General features: G+C 40.8%; 1 protein-coding gene across 3 annotated transcripts in view; it reads left to right on the forward strand.

Annotated features, from left to right (window-relative positions):
• LOC144088737 (vesicle-fusing ATPase) overlaps nucleotides 1–14,882 on the forward strand; it is a 44,857-nt gene that overhangs the window by 20,822 nt on the left and 9,153 nt on the right. For all 3 annotated transcript variants that reach the window (XM_077619364.1, XM_077619362.1, XM_077619363.1), the window contains 12 exons: nucleotides 3,138–3,177; nucleotides 3,320–3,486; nucleotides 3,599–3,709; nucleotides 7,290–7,365; nucleotides 8,515–8,670; nucleotides 8,853–9,052; nucleotides 9,135–9,300; nucleotides 12,513–12,587; nucleotides 12,772–12,959; nucleotides 13,195–13,290; nucleotides 13,378–13,534; nucleotides 13,767–13,900. In XM_077619364.1, coding sequence (XP_077475490.1) covers nucleotides 3,138–3,177; nucleotides 3,320–3,486; nucleotides 3,599–3,709; nucleotides 7,290–7,365; nucleotides 8,515–8,670; nucleotides 8,853–9,052; nucleotides 9,135–9,300; nucleotides 12,513–12,587; nucleotides 12,772–12,959; nucleotides 13,195–13,290; nucleotides 13,378–13,534; nucleotides 13,767–13,900 — 1,566 coding nt within the window. The remainder of the gene's footprint in view (nucleotides 1–3,137; nucleotides 3,178–3,319; nucleotides 3,487–3,598; nucleotides 3,710–7,289; nucleotides 7,366–8,514; nucleotides 8,671–8,852; nucleotides 9,053–9,134; nucleotides 9,301–12,512; nucleotides 12,588–12,771; nucleotides 12,960–13,194; nucleotides 13,291–13,377; nucleotides 13,535–13,766; nucleotides 13,901–14,882) is intronic.

The following is a 14,882-nucleotide window of genomic DNA, read 5'->3' on the forward strand; positions in this document are numbered from 1 at the left end:
AATTACGGTAAATGAACTTGGATTATGATGCAGACACACTCAAAAATAAGTTTAATCTAACCTTACACTAAACTTAATTCTAATTTTGTTTTAAATTTTAATACCTTTCTTCTCCCGGGTTGGCTCTATTTGCCCCGCCTCCACCCTGACTTTCAGATGCAACCTATCGATGGTTGTTTGCTTTTGTATTCCCTTCAAAATATTCCCAAAATGATGCACACAAATGTCCACACAATAGGATAACGCACGATCACTTGCCAACTTGCCCGGGAAATAGCACTCTCGTATTAGCGAACAAGCTCCGCCATTCGCACTAACGGGGAAAAAAAACACTGGAAAAAAATGCAACGCTCCACCCAGTGCTCGTAGAGGGAGTTGCGACCAGAAAGACAGTGCCCATGATGTTCTTATGAGCAGCCTCTCGCGTCCGCTGTATGCTCGTATATAAAAATGTGTCTCATATCTCAAGATAAATATTTGCTCGAAACTTTACTCGTATCTCAAATTGCTCGTATGTCGGGGCACTCGTATGTCGAGATACCACTGTACTTTGTTAAGTTAATTAATTTTTTTAATTTATTTGCCATATGTGAGATGACTTTATATACTAATTTCTTTTTGTGAGGCTGAACATTGTCTGTTTGCTTGCTCGTGGTGTTGTCTTCAGTTGATTATTGATATGATTATTGCTTATTTATTTTACATATTTCATATTACACAGCAACTTTTGTTTTGAAGTGAAGTTTATAAAAATAAAGATGCCTGTCAAAATTCCTGCATGTTTTATTGTTCAATTACATTTTGTAGTGTTAAGAGGGAGTTGTTTTCTCTTTTTGGCATCACAACAAAAATACTTTTAAAATCATATTTTATATTATTTTATTAAATTAACATGGTTCATTTAATGATTTAAAAACTAATAAATTAATATTGTTAATTTTGCAGTGAAGTAACTATAACTACCACTCATCACTGCTTGTCGCAATTAGCTCCATCTCATACTTGGGTGGTAAAGAAACGGAATAGACTGTAAAATTTGAAGTACTACCCTAAAAATAGTGTTTGTGCACAAAAAGGAGCATTTTACCACAGCAGGTTCAAAAAGCAAAACTGATTGGAATAATAAGTCAACCAGCAGCTTTCTGCTTTCCATGTAAGGTGTTTGGCAAGAATGCCAAACATTCTAGTTTGGTACAGTGATTGCAGGCACTGGGAAAGGCTTTAGTACAGTGGTACCTCTACATACGAGCTTGCCAAATTTTCACGCCTATTTGGCGCATCGTTTCTTACGCCGCAGTGTCAGTAACGAGTGCTATTTCTGTATTTTAGACACACAAAGCACGCACCATTTCATTAGACGCATATATATTATATATGGATTAACATCGGAACGCAATAGCGCTGGCTACCGGAAGCAGCTTATTTCCGGGTTCCGGTGCGCAGTGACTGCTGGGAAATATAGTTCTTGGGCGCTACACCCACACGCTAAAAACACGCTTTAAAAAGGCAACGGAAGCAAAACTGAGTTCGGCAGTGGTTTATTTGAACATTTTACAATTTACTCAAGTCATCATCACCTTCAAATCCCTCAAACTCCTCATCTTCTGTGTCAGAATTAAACAATTGCCCGAACGAGCCTTCCAAATAGCCGGGTCCCCCCCTCTCTTCGTTATCAGAGTCACCGTAATTTCCATGTGGCTCCTTAGAAATTATGCCGGCTTTGGCAAAAGCTCGAACAACCGTGCAAGCAGACACGTTCGCCCAGGCGGCAACGATCCATTGACAAATCGTAGCGTAAGAAGCCCGGCGCTGCCTGCCACTTTTCGTGAAGCTGTGTTCGGCAGCGATCATCCACTGCTCCCACGCCGCTCGTAACTTTGATTTGAAAGCCCGGTTGATGCCGATGTCCAGCGGCTGTAATTCTTTGGTCAAGCCTCCGGGAATGACGGCAAGCTCTGAGTATACGTCACGTAACCAGTCTCGGCGGCGCTCGTGACTTATATGACGGCTCGCCGTCTATTTTGATTTGCGACTCCATGCGTGCTCATCTCACAGCAACGGTTAAAAACCAGATCATGAAAATGAACTCAGAGCTTGCCGTCATTCCCGGAGGCTTGACCAAAGAATTACAGCCGCTGGACATCGGCATCAACCGGGCTTTCAAATCAAAGTTACGAGCGGCGTGGGAGCAGTGGATGATCGCTGGCGAACACAGCTTCACGAAAAGTGGCAGGCAGCGCCGGGCTTCTTACGCTACGATTTGTCAATGGATCGTTGCCGCCTGGGCGAACATGTCTGCTTGCACGGTTGGTCGAGCTTTTGCCAAAGCCGGCATAATTTCTAAGGAGCCACATGGATATGACGGTGAATCTGAGAACGAGGAGGGGGGGGCGGCTATTTGGAAGGCTCATTTGGGTAATTGTTTAATTCTGACACAGAAGATGAGGAGTTTGAAGGATTTGAAGGTGATGAATTGAGTAAATTTTAAAATGTCTAAATAAAGTACAACCGAACTCAGTTTTGCTTCCGTTGCCTTTTTAAAACATGTTTTTAGCATGTGGGTGTAGCGAGGAAGAACTATATTTCCAAGCAGTCACTGCGTACCGGAACCCGGAAATAAGCTGCTTCTGGTAGCCAGCGCTATCGCCAGCCGCTCGGCGCCCCCGCGGGCACTCCCGCTCAGCTCTGCTTGGCGGCGCTCGGCGCTCGGCGCTCACAAAGGGAGCTCTGCATTATAAGGCGCCCTGTCTATTTTGGAGAATTTTTTTGACTTTTATGCGCACCTTATAGGCGTGAAAATACGGTAATTCGTTCCGGGACTGAGCTCGTATGTCGATCTTCTCGTAACTCGAACGAACGTTTCCCATTGAAATGAACTAAAAACCAATTAATTCGTTCCAACCCTCTGAAAAAACCCCAAAACAGGATGTATTTATCTTTGCCAAACACGAAATGGCATAAAATTGTTAACTTTCTCATGTATTTTTTTTTTGGCAGCCACCCGTCTTCAGAACCTACTGACACCCCTGACTTTACTTTTTCTGATGTTTCTTTGCTATCGTTTCTGTTCTTCTGCTGCATTAACAGAATTTGTTGACTAAACATCCCGTTGTCATTTCTTGTTCCTTTGTGTATAGCGAAAATGGGCCGGCCTCTCCATTGGCCAAGAGGTGGAAGGTATAATTATCACTTTCTCAATTTCAAATCATAAATGTAAATAACATAAATGACACATCCATATACAAAACTACATGCAGTAATCAAGCCTTGCCCTAAAAAATGAAATTCGTATTGATATGGAGAATAAATGTGCCCTTAGTGTCCAACTACAACTTTGACAAGTCCAACCAGTGCATCGGTGCCATGACAATCGAAATCGACTTCCTGCAGAAGAAAAGTACAGACTCCTCACCTTATGACTCGGATCAGATGGCTGCCGAGTTCATCCAGAAGTTCAACAGCCAGGGCTTCTCTGTCACACAGCAGGTTAGTTTTTTTGTTTGTTGGTACTATTAATATTTTACAAGACATTAGTACATGCAGCGTAGGATATTTTGATTTTATATAATTAAATCTTAATTGTCTCATTTATCTCTAGCTGGTCTTCAGTTTCTGTGACAAACTCTTTGGATTGGCTGTCAAAGACATTGAGGCAATGGATGCCAGTATCCTCAAAGGTGAAGCTGGATCTGGGAAGAAAGCACAGAAGGTATGGTGATTTTGGCTGCTTTAATTGTAGTGGAGCGTGTCCGCCTCACAGTTCGAGGGTCGAGGGTTTGATCCCAGGTGTGTCCTCACTGTGTGGAGTTTACATGTTTTCCCCAGGGTTGTGTGGGTTTTCTCTGGGTACTCCGGTTTCCTCCCAAATCCCCAAAACATAGAGGGTAGGCTGGTTGAACACTCTAAATTGCACCTAGGTATGAGTGTGAGCTGGATCAGTCTGGTTGTCAGTCTCCTTGTACCTTGCAATTAGCTGGCGACCAAGTCAAGGTGTCCCAGGCCTGGGGCCCATAGTTAGCTGGGATAGGCTCCAGCACCCTTGTGAGGATAAGCGGTTCAGAAAATGAATGAATAATTGGAGCGACACCAAATATGCATGGGGCCTAGTTGATTATATTCATTAATTTTACTTCTTTTTTTTTTTTTTTGCGGATGATTAAAATTTTTTTTTGACGTCTTCTGACTTTTTTTTTCATTCATAGCTATACTGCAAATTATATATATTATATATGGATCAATATTGAGCCGCAACAGGTCTCTTAACTACGGTAAGCAGCCGCTGACTGCATTCCTCCCATAGAAGTAGTACGCGGTGCATCCTGCGATATAAAGTTCTTTTGTGAATCAACCCGGCCGCAATGAAGGTGAACACAATTAGTGTGCTCGCCATCATTCCGGGTTGTTTGACAAAAGAGCTATAGATCTCAGCACGCACCGTGCACTACTTCTTCTACGGGGGGAAATGGAGTCGGCGGAGTAGTGCGCGGTGCATGCTGGCGTTTCATTTCGGTTGAGCTCGATTTAGTACACTAATTCTGTGCTCTCCATCATTCTGGGTGGATTGACAAAAGAACTCCAGTCTCTAGATGTTGGCGTCAATGGAGCATTCAAAGCTAGACTGCGATAGGCGTTGGCGCAGTGGATGACAGGCAGGAATTGCTGACTCGATTAATGACGACTTTGATGAGACAGAGCTGGGCATGTTGGATGCCACATTCGCCCAGCTGTTCAACATGAGTTATTATGCTGTTACTTTGTCACGAAAATACTAATACTTTACCTAGGAGAAAATAATAAAACGGTTGTTTATCCGTGTTGGGAGTGAATTGAGTTGTCAGAAGTCTGATTTGTAATCTATTAATAAAGTTTGGCTGACCTATCTGACTATTTTGTTGACATTCCCTTTAGCGCAGCACCGTCTAATTATTAGATGCTACAGTAGAGGCTCGGGTTACGTTAATATGCATCTATTAGACTCTAATAGATACATATTAACGTAACCCCAGCCTCTACTGTAGCACCTTATAATGTGGTGCGCCTTATATATGGAAAAAGTTTAAAAATATGTCATTCATTCATAATGGAGTGCGCCTTATAGTGTGGAAAATACGGTACATATGTTGCACTTGAGTATTAGTTGCAGGCCAAGCCAAACTATGAGAAGATGTTTGACTTATATTCTGGAAAATACGGTACTTTGGATTTGGAGCCTGACAGCCCAATTAGAAGGAAAGAAAACAATATTATGATACAGTGCCTTCCTGATTTCATCTTTTTGTATATTTATCACACACAAAGGTTTCAGATCATCAAACCAATTTTAGTATGACACAGAGACAACCCAAGGAAATAGAAATTGCAGTTTCTAAATGATGATTTTATTTACCATGGCAGAAAAAAATTACAATCATGTCTGGCCCACTGTGAAAAAGTAATTGCCCTCTGAACCTAATAACGGGTTGTGCCACCTTTTGGCAGCAATAACTGAAATCAAGCGTTTACGATAATTTTTGATGAGTCTTTCACAACATTTTGGTGGAATTTTGGCCCACTTTTCTGTGCAGAATTGTTTCAATTCTACAAAATTAGTGTGTTTCTAGCATGAAAAGTTAGTTTCAGATCACACCACAGCATTTCAATAGGATTTAAATCCAGATTCCAAAACCTTCTTTGTTTTATTTGAGCTATTCAGAGGTGGACTTGCTGGTGTGCTTCGTTGTAATGCTGCATGCTCGAAGATCGCTGGAGTTTGAGCGCACGAACTGAGGGCCAGATGTTCTCCTTCAAAATTTGCTGGTAGACAGCAGAATTCATTCTTCCATCAATTTCAGAAAGTCGTCCTGGTCCTGAGGTAGCAAAGCAGCCCCAGACCATCACACTGCCGCCACCATGCTTCACTGTTGGTATAGTGTTCTTCTGATGGAATGCTGTGCCATTTTTTTCCGCCAAAGGTAATGGGCTGCACACCTTCCAATAAGTTCAACTTTTGACTCATCAGTCCACAGATTGTTCTTCCAAAAGGGTGGATGATCAAGATGTTTTTTGGGAAACGTAGGACGAGCCTTTATATTCTTTATGGACATCAATGGTTTTCGTCTTGGAACTTGGAACCTTTTTCTTATACCAGAGTCATGAACATTGACCTTAACCTTATGAACATTGACAGCGAGGCCTGCAGTTCTTTCTATGTTTTTCTAGGACCTCCTGGATGAGTCGTCGTCACACTCTTGGAGTAATTTTAGCTGGCCGACCACTCCGGGGAAGGTTTGCCACAGTTCCCAGTTCTCTCCATTTGTGGATAATGGCCCTGACAGTCATTTGCTGGAGCCCCAAAGCCTTGGAAATGGCTTTGTAACCTTTTCCAGACTGATAGTCCATCACTTTTTTTCGCATTTCTTCTTGAATTTCTTTGGATCGTGGCATGATACTCTGATCTTGTAGCCTATTTCACTTTGTGTGAACGTTCTATTTAACATTCTTGATTCAAAACATTTGGTGGTAATCGGGTGTGGGTGTAGCTTGTGAAATTGAACTCAGCTTTCCTACAATTGTGATTAGTCACAGTTATTTTGTGATTTAACAAAGGGGGGCAATGACTTTTTCACAGAGGGCCAGACAAGTTTGTATTTTTTTCTGCCTTGGTAAATAAAATCATTATTTAGAAACTGCATTTTCTATTTCCTTAGGTTGTGTCTGTTTCATACACAAATTGATTTGATGAAACCTGTGTGTGTAATAATTATGCAAAAAATAACATAAATCAGGAAGGGGGCAAATACTTTTTCATGGCACTGAATATGACAAGTTTTGCATTTTATTCACATTTCTTTTATTCAAAATTTAACATTTTGAACCATTTGCATGATAAATGAATATTTTGGGGCATTTAAAAAAATAAACGGTTATATATTTTTATTTTTTATTTCTAAACCTCAGACTTTGAATCCACTTACGTGGACATCACATTTGGGGTCATGTTGATCACAATGTTAACATTTGTGTGGCCTACATGACCCAGAAAGTGAAATGAGAAATACATTTTTGGTGGGACAGAATTGTAGATTTTATTATTTGTTTAATTCATTATATTTTCCCAGTTTTATTCTGTTGCTGTATAATGCTCTTAAGACAGTGGTGAAAATGAAAAATTTAGTTGTTTCTGCTATTTTTGGTTTAAAATATAGGCTTGAAATAAATAACAAATAAAAGAAACTGAAATCTATCAATGTTGATAAATATACTTTGTCAGTAATTTTATTTGATTTTTTTCTCTCTGTTTCTCTTCATAGATTGATGTTGGGCTGTTGGTGGGCAACAGTCAGGTGATTTTTGAGAAAGCAGAGAGTTCATCCTTGACACTTGTTGGTATGTTCCTTATCTGAAATGAAGAAAAAAATCTTTAAAGCAATATTCTACTTGGGTAGAATTTAATCATCAGCTGCCATTGATGGCAATAGATGAAATGAAATGAAAGAACATTTGTTCAATCACTGCCGCCCTCCCACTTCAAATGGCTTGAATGTCGCAATATTACAAATGTTCTCTCGAAATATTGCAATATATGACTTTTTGGCAGATAATATCCTCCAGCACATGACCATCCTTCAGGTCACACAAATGTGCCGCTGCATAGTGATTGGGAAGCACTAAATGAGTGTATGTATTAATATATATGGTGGCCCGGCAGCTGTGTACTTAGCGCGTCAGCCTCACAGTGGGAGACCTGGGTTCAAATCCAGGTCAGTCCACCTGTGTGGAGTTTGCATGTTCTGCGTGGGTTTTCTCCGGGTACTCCAGTTTCCTCCCACATTCCAAAAAACATGCATGGTAGGCTGATTGGACACTCTAAATTGCCCCTAGGTATGAGTGTCACCAATTCAGGGTGGCCCGAGGTCAGCTGGAATAGGCTCCTGCACTCACCACGACCCTAGTGAGGATAAAGCGGTTCAGACAATGTGATGAGATGAGATGTATTAAAATGGAGCTCCTATCTTGGTACCAACCCATTTCTCTCCAGAAGATGGCAGTACTTTACCAATATAAAACCAAATTTTGGGTGACATGGAGTATTAATGGCGGTCCGGTGGATTGAGTGGTTAGCGCGTCAGACTCAGTTCTGGATTCATGGGTTCGAATCCACGTCTGTCTTCCTGTGTGGAGTTTGCATGTTCTCCCCTGCGTGAGTTTTTTGCGGGTACTCCGGTTTCCTCCCATATTCCAAAAACATGCATGGTAGGCAGGTCGGACACATTTCCCCTAGGTATGAGTGTGAGTTTGAAAGATTGTCCGGCTGGCCACTGATTCATGGTGTCTCCCGCCTCTGGCCTGAAGTCAGCTGGGATATGCTCCAGCACCCCCCGCGACACTTGTGAAGATGAGCAGTTAAGAAAATGGATGAATGAATGTAGTAGTATTAACAATTTACAAGTTAAAATGAACACAGTTCTGATTAAATTAACAAAATAGTTAGTGTTTTTATTTTTGTACAACTATTTACTCTTAGTTCCTTTATAGGTAAGGCAAAGACCAAGGAAGCACGTCAGTCAATCATCAACCCAGACTGGAATTTTGAGAAAATGGGCATTGGAGGTTTGGATAAGGAATTCTCTGACATATTCAGGAGAGCTTTTGCCTCTCGTGTCTTCCCCCCAGACATTGTGGAGCAGATGGGTGAGATCTTTACCTTAATTTGTATTATTGTTAGTAAGAATGGTCGGCTGTCTCTCTGTGCCTTACGGCTGACTGGCGACCAGTCTAGGGTGTAGTCTGCCTTTCGCCCGCAGTCAGCTGGAATAGGCTCGGGCAAACCGCACAACCCTTACGAGCTAATACCTGTTTTTTTCTTTATCCAGGTTGTAAGCACGTGAAGGGTATCTTGCTGTTTGGACCTCCAGGCTGTGGTAAAACCCTAATGGCCAGACAGATTGGCAAAATGCTTAACGCCCGTGAGCCAAAGATTGTCAATGGCCCTGAAATCCTCAACAAATACGTGGGCGAGTCAGAGGCCAATATTCGCAAGTTGTTCGCTGACGCAGAGGATGAACAAAAGCGGGTATGTGATTGGACGTCTTGTCTTTTCCATTTACAAATAGTTTTTTAACCTGATTTGAAATTTCCTTCGCCGCCTTGGCTAGCTCGGAGCAAACAGCGGCCTTCATATCATCATTTTTGATGAGCTGGATGCCATATGCAAGCAGAGGGGGACAGGTGCTAGCAGCACAGGTGTGCACGATACTGTGGTCAACCAGCTTCTATCCAAAATTGATGGCGTGGAGCAACTCAACAATATCCTGGTCATTGGTAAATAATATGTTCCGCTTTTTAGGTATTCTTAGTTTGGTCAGGGTGTGAAAACTACCAAAAATATCTCAAGTAGAAGTACTGGTACATACATTGATTAAACCTTCCTTAACCAGAGATACTGGTGTAAAGAACAAGTAAAAGTATTGGTACATACATTGATTAAACCTTCCTTAACCAAAGGTACTGGTGTAAAAAATCTACTCAAATTTAAAGTAAACATCTTTTTGTTGAAAAAGTTACTTTTGTGTTGTACAAAATGGGGAAGACAAACAAGATAACAGAGGTGATAGTAACTATTTACATAAGCATAATGGTAACGTATCCATTTTAGTGATGTTCTATGTCAAGGGTGATTTCACATGGGCCGGACCATTTTAGATATAATATTAAGATTTTTTTTTTATAAATTGATTAAAAGAACTGGATTAAAAGCCCTGAATATTCAATTTTTTATAGATCTAAAACAATGTTTAGTTTAGCTTTTTATATATATTTTTAGATTTTACAAAATGATTTTTGAACTAAAAACACAAAAAATGGATTTAAAAAATTACAATTATTAATTATAAAGGGGGAAAATCAGGAAATTCAATATACATCCATACTTTTCATTTTAATTTGATCCTAAAACAGAAAGTCTGCACTCACGATTTACTTTCCCGGGCCACACAAAATGATGCGGCGGGCCAGATTTGGCCCCCGGGCCGCCACTTTGACACGTGTTCTATGTTAATTCTGTTTGTTAGGAACATTATGTCCCTCAGTCGCAGCCATAGCATTTGTTTCTCTAACGGTAACTAGACGCAATAACTTGTAGCTGGTTGCAGTATTTGCACTATTTGAATACAGCGTTATGTTCATGATGTAATGAACCTTGAATTTTACATTTACGATTCCTGTGACAGTCACAGATATCACATATGAAGCTTTTCACTCATCACTCATTGGCCATTTTGAGTCAGTGCCATTTGGTAAGCATATCAGCTTGGTCAATTGAGCGTGTACATTGAGATGGCTAAAGAATTAACTTCTTAAGACCCAGGCTCCTGCAAGGCATGCATTTTTAATTTCTCTTTGATATTTAGGCTAATTGGGACCTGATGAGTGTAAAAACAAAGAATTATCTTTTTAAATGGTGTAGTTTCTGAGAAAAATGATGTCGATATAAGTGGACGCCAGGCCCTTGTAGACTAAAATTTAACATCGTAGTCTTGTGACAACCAAAAATGTGCCTTGCTATTTGCTGGCAACCAATTTAGGCTATCTCCCGTCTTCTACGCTTAGTTTGCCTGGATAGTTTCCAGCAGCCCCACGACTCTTGTGAGGATAGGTGGACGGAAAAATTAAGGAAGGAATGAATCTAACCAGAATCATATACAGAATAATAGGTAGCCACCTGATAGTGTTATGGTCCACTTGCCTCATTTCGATGCAGGCAAGCGTGGGATCTATTCCCGCTCGGTGTGATTGTGCGTGCAATGGGTGTCTGTCTCTTTGTATCCCCTACGCCTGAATGGCGACCAGTCTAGAGTGTAGTCTGCCTTTCGCCCGACGTCAGCTAGCTCCGGTACCCCTTGCGACCCAACTACAAGGGCTGTGCTACGACTCCTGTGGACTCAGGTGCAGCACTGGCAGAAGTGCTAAACAACTTTTTGCCCGCATTGAGTCCCAAGCTTAAGACTCAGTCACACCACCTCAACCTCCAATACATCCCACCTCTGAAACCACGCCACTCACCGTGGAGGTAGTGGACATGATACGTGTGCACCGTGCTGTCATCCCCAGGAAGGCCACAGGACCGAATGGATTACCAGGAAAAGTACAGCTGAGCAACTAGCACCAGTCTTCTTTGACATTTTCAACCTGTCACTAGAACATTCCACCATCCTAGCCTGCCTAAAATCGCGCACCATCAACCCAGTGCCCAAGAAGTCACCTGCAAACAATCTGGGCGACTAGCGACCAGTAGGTCTCACACCAATCATCACAAAGTGCTTTGAAAAACTGGTACTAAAACACATCAAAGCCTGTCTTCCCCTCATCCACGACCCACATCAGTTTGAAATCGTCCAAATCGATCCACCGAAGATACAATAACCACCTGCCTCCACACTGCAGAGAAAAAAGGGAGATATGTCAGAATGCTCTTCATCGAGTACAGCTCAGGCTTAAACACAATAATACCAAACATTCTTATCCCCAAGTTGGCAACCTGGGGCTCCCACCTTCCACCTACTTCTGGATTAAGGACTTTCTGCCCGACCCCAGCACGTGAAACTGGGTCGCTACCTCGCATCCGCCCGGACACTCAGCACTGGCTCGTCCCAAGACTGTGTGCCGAGTCCACTACTTTACTCGCGCTACACACACGAGAACATCATTGTGATGACACAACAGGGGTGGGGATGATCACAGACGGGAATGAGATGGCCTACAGAGTCCTTTGACTCAACTCAACACCAACATCCTTGTGACCTTCTACCGTTCAGCCTTTGAAAAAAAGTGCAGAGGGTGATCACCACAGCTTAAAAGATCATCAGCTGCCTCTACGTCCTCTGTCCACCATCTACGACTCCCAGTGCCTAGGAAGGGCAAAGAGGGCCATAAAAAACAATACACAGCCCGGCTTCCACGTCTTCAACCCGCTGCCCTCTGACAGGCGTTACAGGACCATGTCAGCCAAAACAAACAGACTCAGAAGATTGCTTCCCAAGAGCCGTCACCGTACTCAACTCCAATTTTGCACCTAAGAGGACTCAATTCGGTACTGTCACTGGTTATGTAAAATGCCATAACACATGCATATCAATAAAGAATGTTCTCAGACTTCTACTTCAGTCTTAGCACTGCAAATGTTTATCTTGCACTTTGATACTAAAACTCCAGCTACCTCACGTGCTGCTAATCCCTTTAGACATTTTTTACCTCACTTCATTTCTTTTTTAATATAAATCTTTTTTATGACTACTTATGTTTCCACTGTTTGGTGAAGCTTTAAAGATTATTGTATAATGACAATAAAGGCGTTCAATTTAATTGTGGTGATAAGCACTACAAAAGATGAATAATACGTTGCAGTAGAGATCATTAGAGAAGATCCCTGAAGTTCTACAATGGGTTACTGTCTGGCACTTCAGTGTTTAGAGCCAATCACAGACGTTCCCTACTGGCATGGACATTCAAAATTGTACAATTTCTGTTTCCACCAGGGATGACAAACAGGCCTGACCTGATTGATGACGCCCTAATGAGGCCTGGCAGATTTGAAGTTAAGATGGAAATTGGTAAGTATTCCCTTCTCTTTCTCACTTGTCCCTATGTTACACCTTTTGAGCAAGAAAACAACAATTACATGTTCAGAAGAAGTAACACACAAAATACCCAAAAAACAAATCCAATGTAAATTTTTGCACTACCACCAAAGTTGCTTTAACCACACACAAACAACCTGTTGTTATTGTCTAACAGGTCTCCCTGATGAGAAAGGTCGACTTCAGATTCTCACCATTCACACAAACAAGATGCGAAACTTCAACTTGCTTGCTCAAGATGTCAACATACCCGAGCTGGCAGCTGACACCAAGAACTATAGCGGTGCAGAGCTGGAGGGGCTGGTCAGGGCCGCTCAGTCCACTGCGATGAACCGACATATCAAGGTTAGGTTGCCAATCTTTGACAATTTTAATCATTATTTGGTATTTAGGTTAACTTGTGTTTTTTAACCCTTCAAATGCAGTCATTTTTACTTTTGAATTCTGAGTGTTGCTGTCAAGGAATTACATTTACAAATATGAATTGTTTATGGCTCGTTCTGTCTGTACTAATTGAAGTTATAATCTGTTTATAATGTAGTGTAGGTCCTTGATTTTATTGTATTTCAATGTCTTTTAGGCTACCTCTACAGTTGAGGTTGACATGGAGAGGGCAGAAAAGCTGCAGGTCACCAGATCTGACTTCATGGGATCCCTCAACAATGACATTAAACCTGTGATTATCATTTCTTTTTTTCAACTATTGAGTATGGATGCAGACTACAATTTCAGCATTGGCAAATCATTCCTCTTCTTTTTCCAGGCTTTTGGCACAAACCAGGAGGATTACTCCAACTACATCATGAATGGTATCATCAAATGGGGTGACCCAGTTTCACATATTCTCGATGATGGAGAGCTACTTGTACAGCAGACCAAGAACAGTGATCGCACCCCACTGGTAGCTGTGTTGCTGGAGGGTAAGTATTTTCTCTTGAACAAAATGAGCAACTTCTGCCTTTTTTTGCAATGAATAAGTAAATATTTAAAACAAAAAAATGCTAACTCTGATCTCACAATTAGAGAAATAGACGCATATAAATAATAATGTTAGTAAAATTTATTACACAGAAACTGGGCTCACTGGTACCTTTATGAGGTAAAATATGTATAAAATAATCAGCTCCAAACATCATTACACTTATCTTCAAGGTCCACCACACAGTGGAAAAACAGCTCTGGCAGCCCAGATAGCAGAGGACTCGGAGTTCCCCTTTATCAAGATCTGTTCTCCGGACAAGATGATTGGACACTCAGAGATCTCGAAGTGTCAGGCTATTAAAAAGGTTAGTGCTGCACTGTTTAATAATGTGTAGGGCAGCTGACTATTTTTGGTTATTTAAAAAAAAAAACTGGTTCTCTGCCCTCTCCGTGTGACCATCAACTGTAGTTGTAGCCTAAAAGACCTTGAGTCCAAACATGTCATATTTTGGCTCGTGGCCACAATATTATCATTTGGTAAACAATTCTAGCCTATTTACATGTCCCATAATGTGATGTCCACATAGCAGTCATTATTTATTTTTTAAATTGTTGGTCTTTGTTTTCACATGAATTTTTGATTAATAAGTACAATTATAAAATATAGAATAGAATGTTAATTTAAAAAATTAACAACATTATGGTACTCAACTTGATAGTGCACACAACCCATAATGTGATTTCTACATATATGGACACCAAGACATTCTAATTATATACTGCATATTTTTAAAATTATTAATCATTCTTATAACATAGATTTTCATGAAAAAAAGTTAAAATGTAAATTAATTACAGCCAAGTCCATGTTTATCGAATCAAACCAATATATATTATATATATATATATATATATATATATATATATATATATATATATATATATATATATATATATATATATATATATATATCATAAATTTGTAATATATTATGATTTTTCAGGGGTAAAATAATATCACCTTGTTCAAAATTCATGTCATATATGAAACAGTATTTTCGATAATTTATTGTGGCCTACATTACCCAAAACAGCGGTACATATCTTCATCATTTTATGACTTTTTCTCTCTCACCTCATTTTCTGAACCACTTTATCCTCACTAGGGTCGTGAGGGATGCTGGAGCCTATCCCAGCTGACTTGGGGCCAGAGGCGGGGGACACCCTGAATTGGTGGCCAGTCAATCGCAGGGCATAAGGAGACAAACAACCATTCACGCTCACACTCATACCTAGGGGCAATTTAGAGTATCCAATCATCCTTCCATGCATGTCTTTGGAATGTGG

This window comes from Stigmatopora argus, chromosome 14, assembly GCF_051989625.1.
Source record: "Stigmatopora argus isolate UIUO_Sarg chromosome 14, RoL_Sarg_1.0, whole genome shotgun sequence".
NCBI lineage: Eukaryota > Metazoa > Chordata > Actinopteri > Syngnathiformes > Syngnathidae > Stigmatopora > Stigmatopora argus.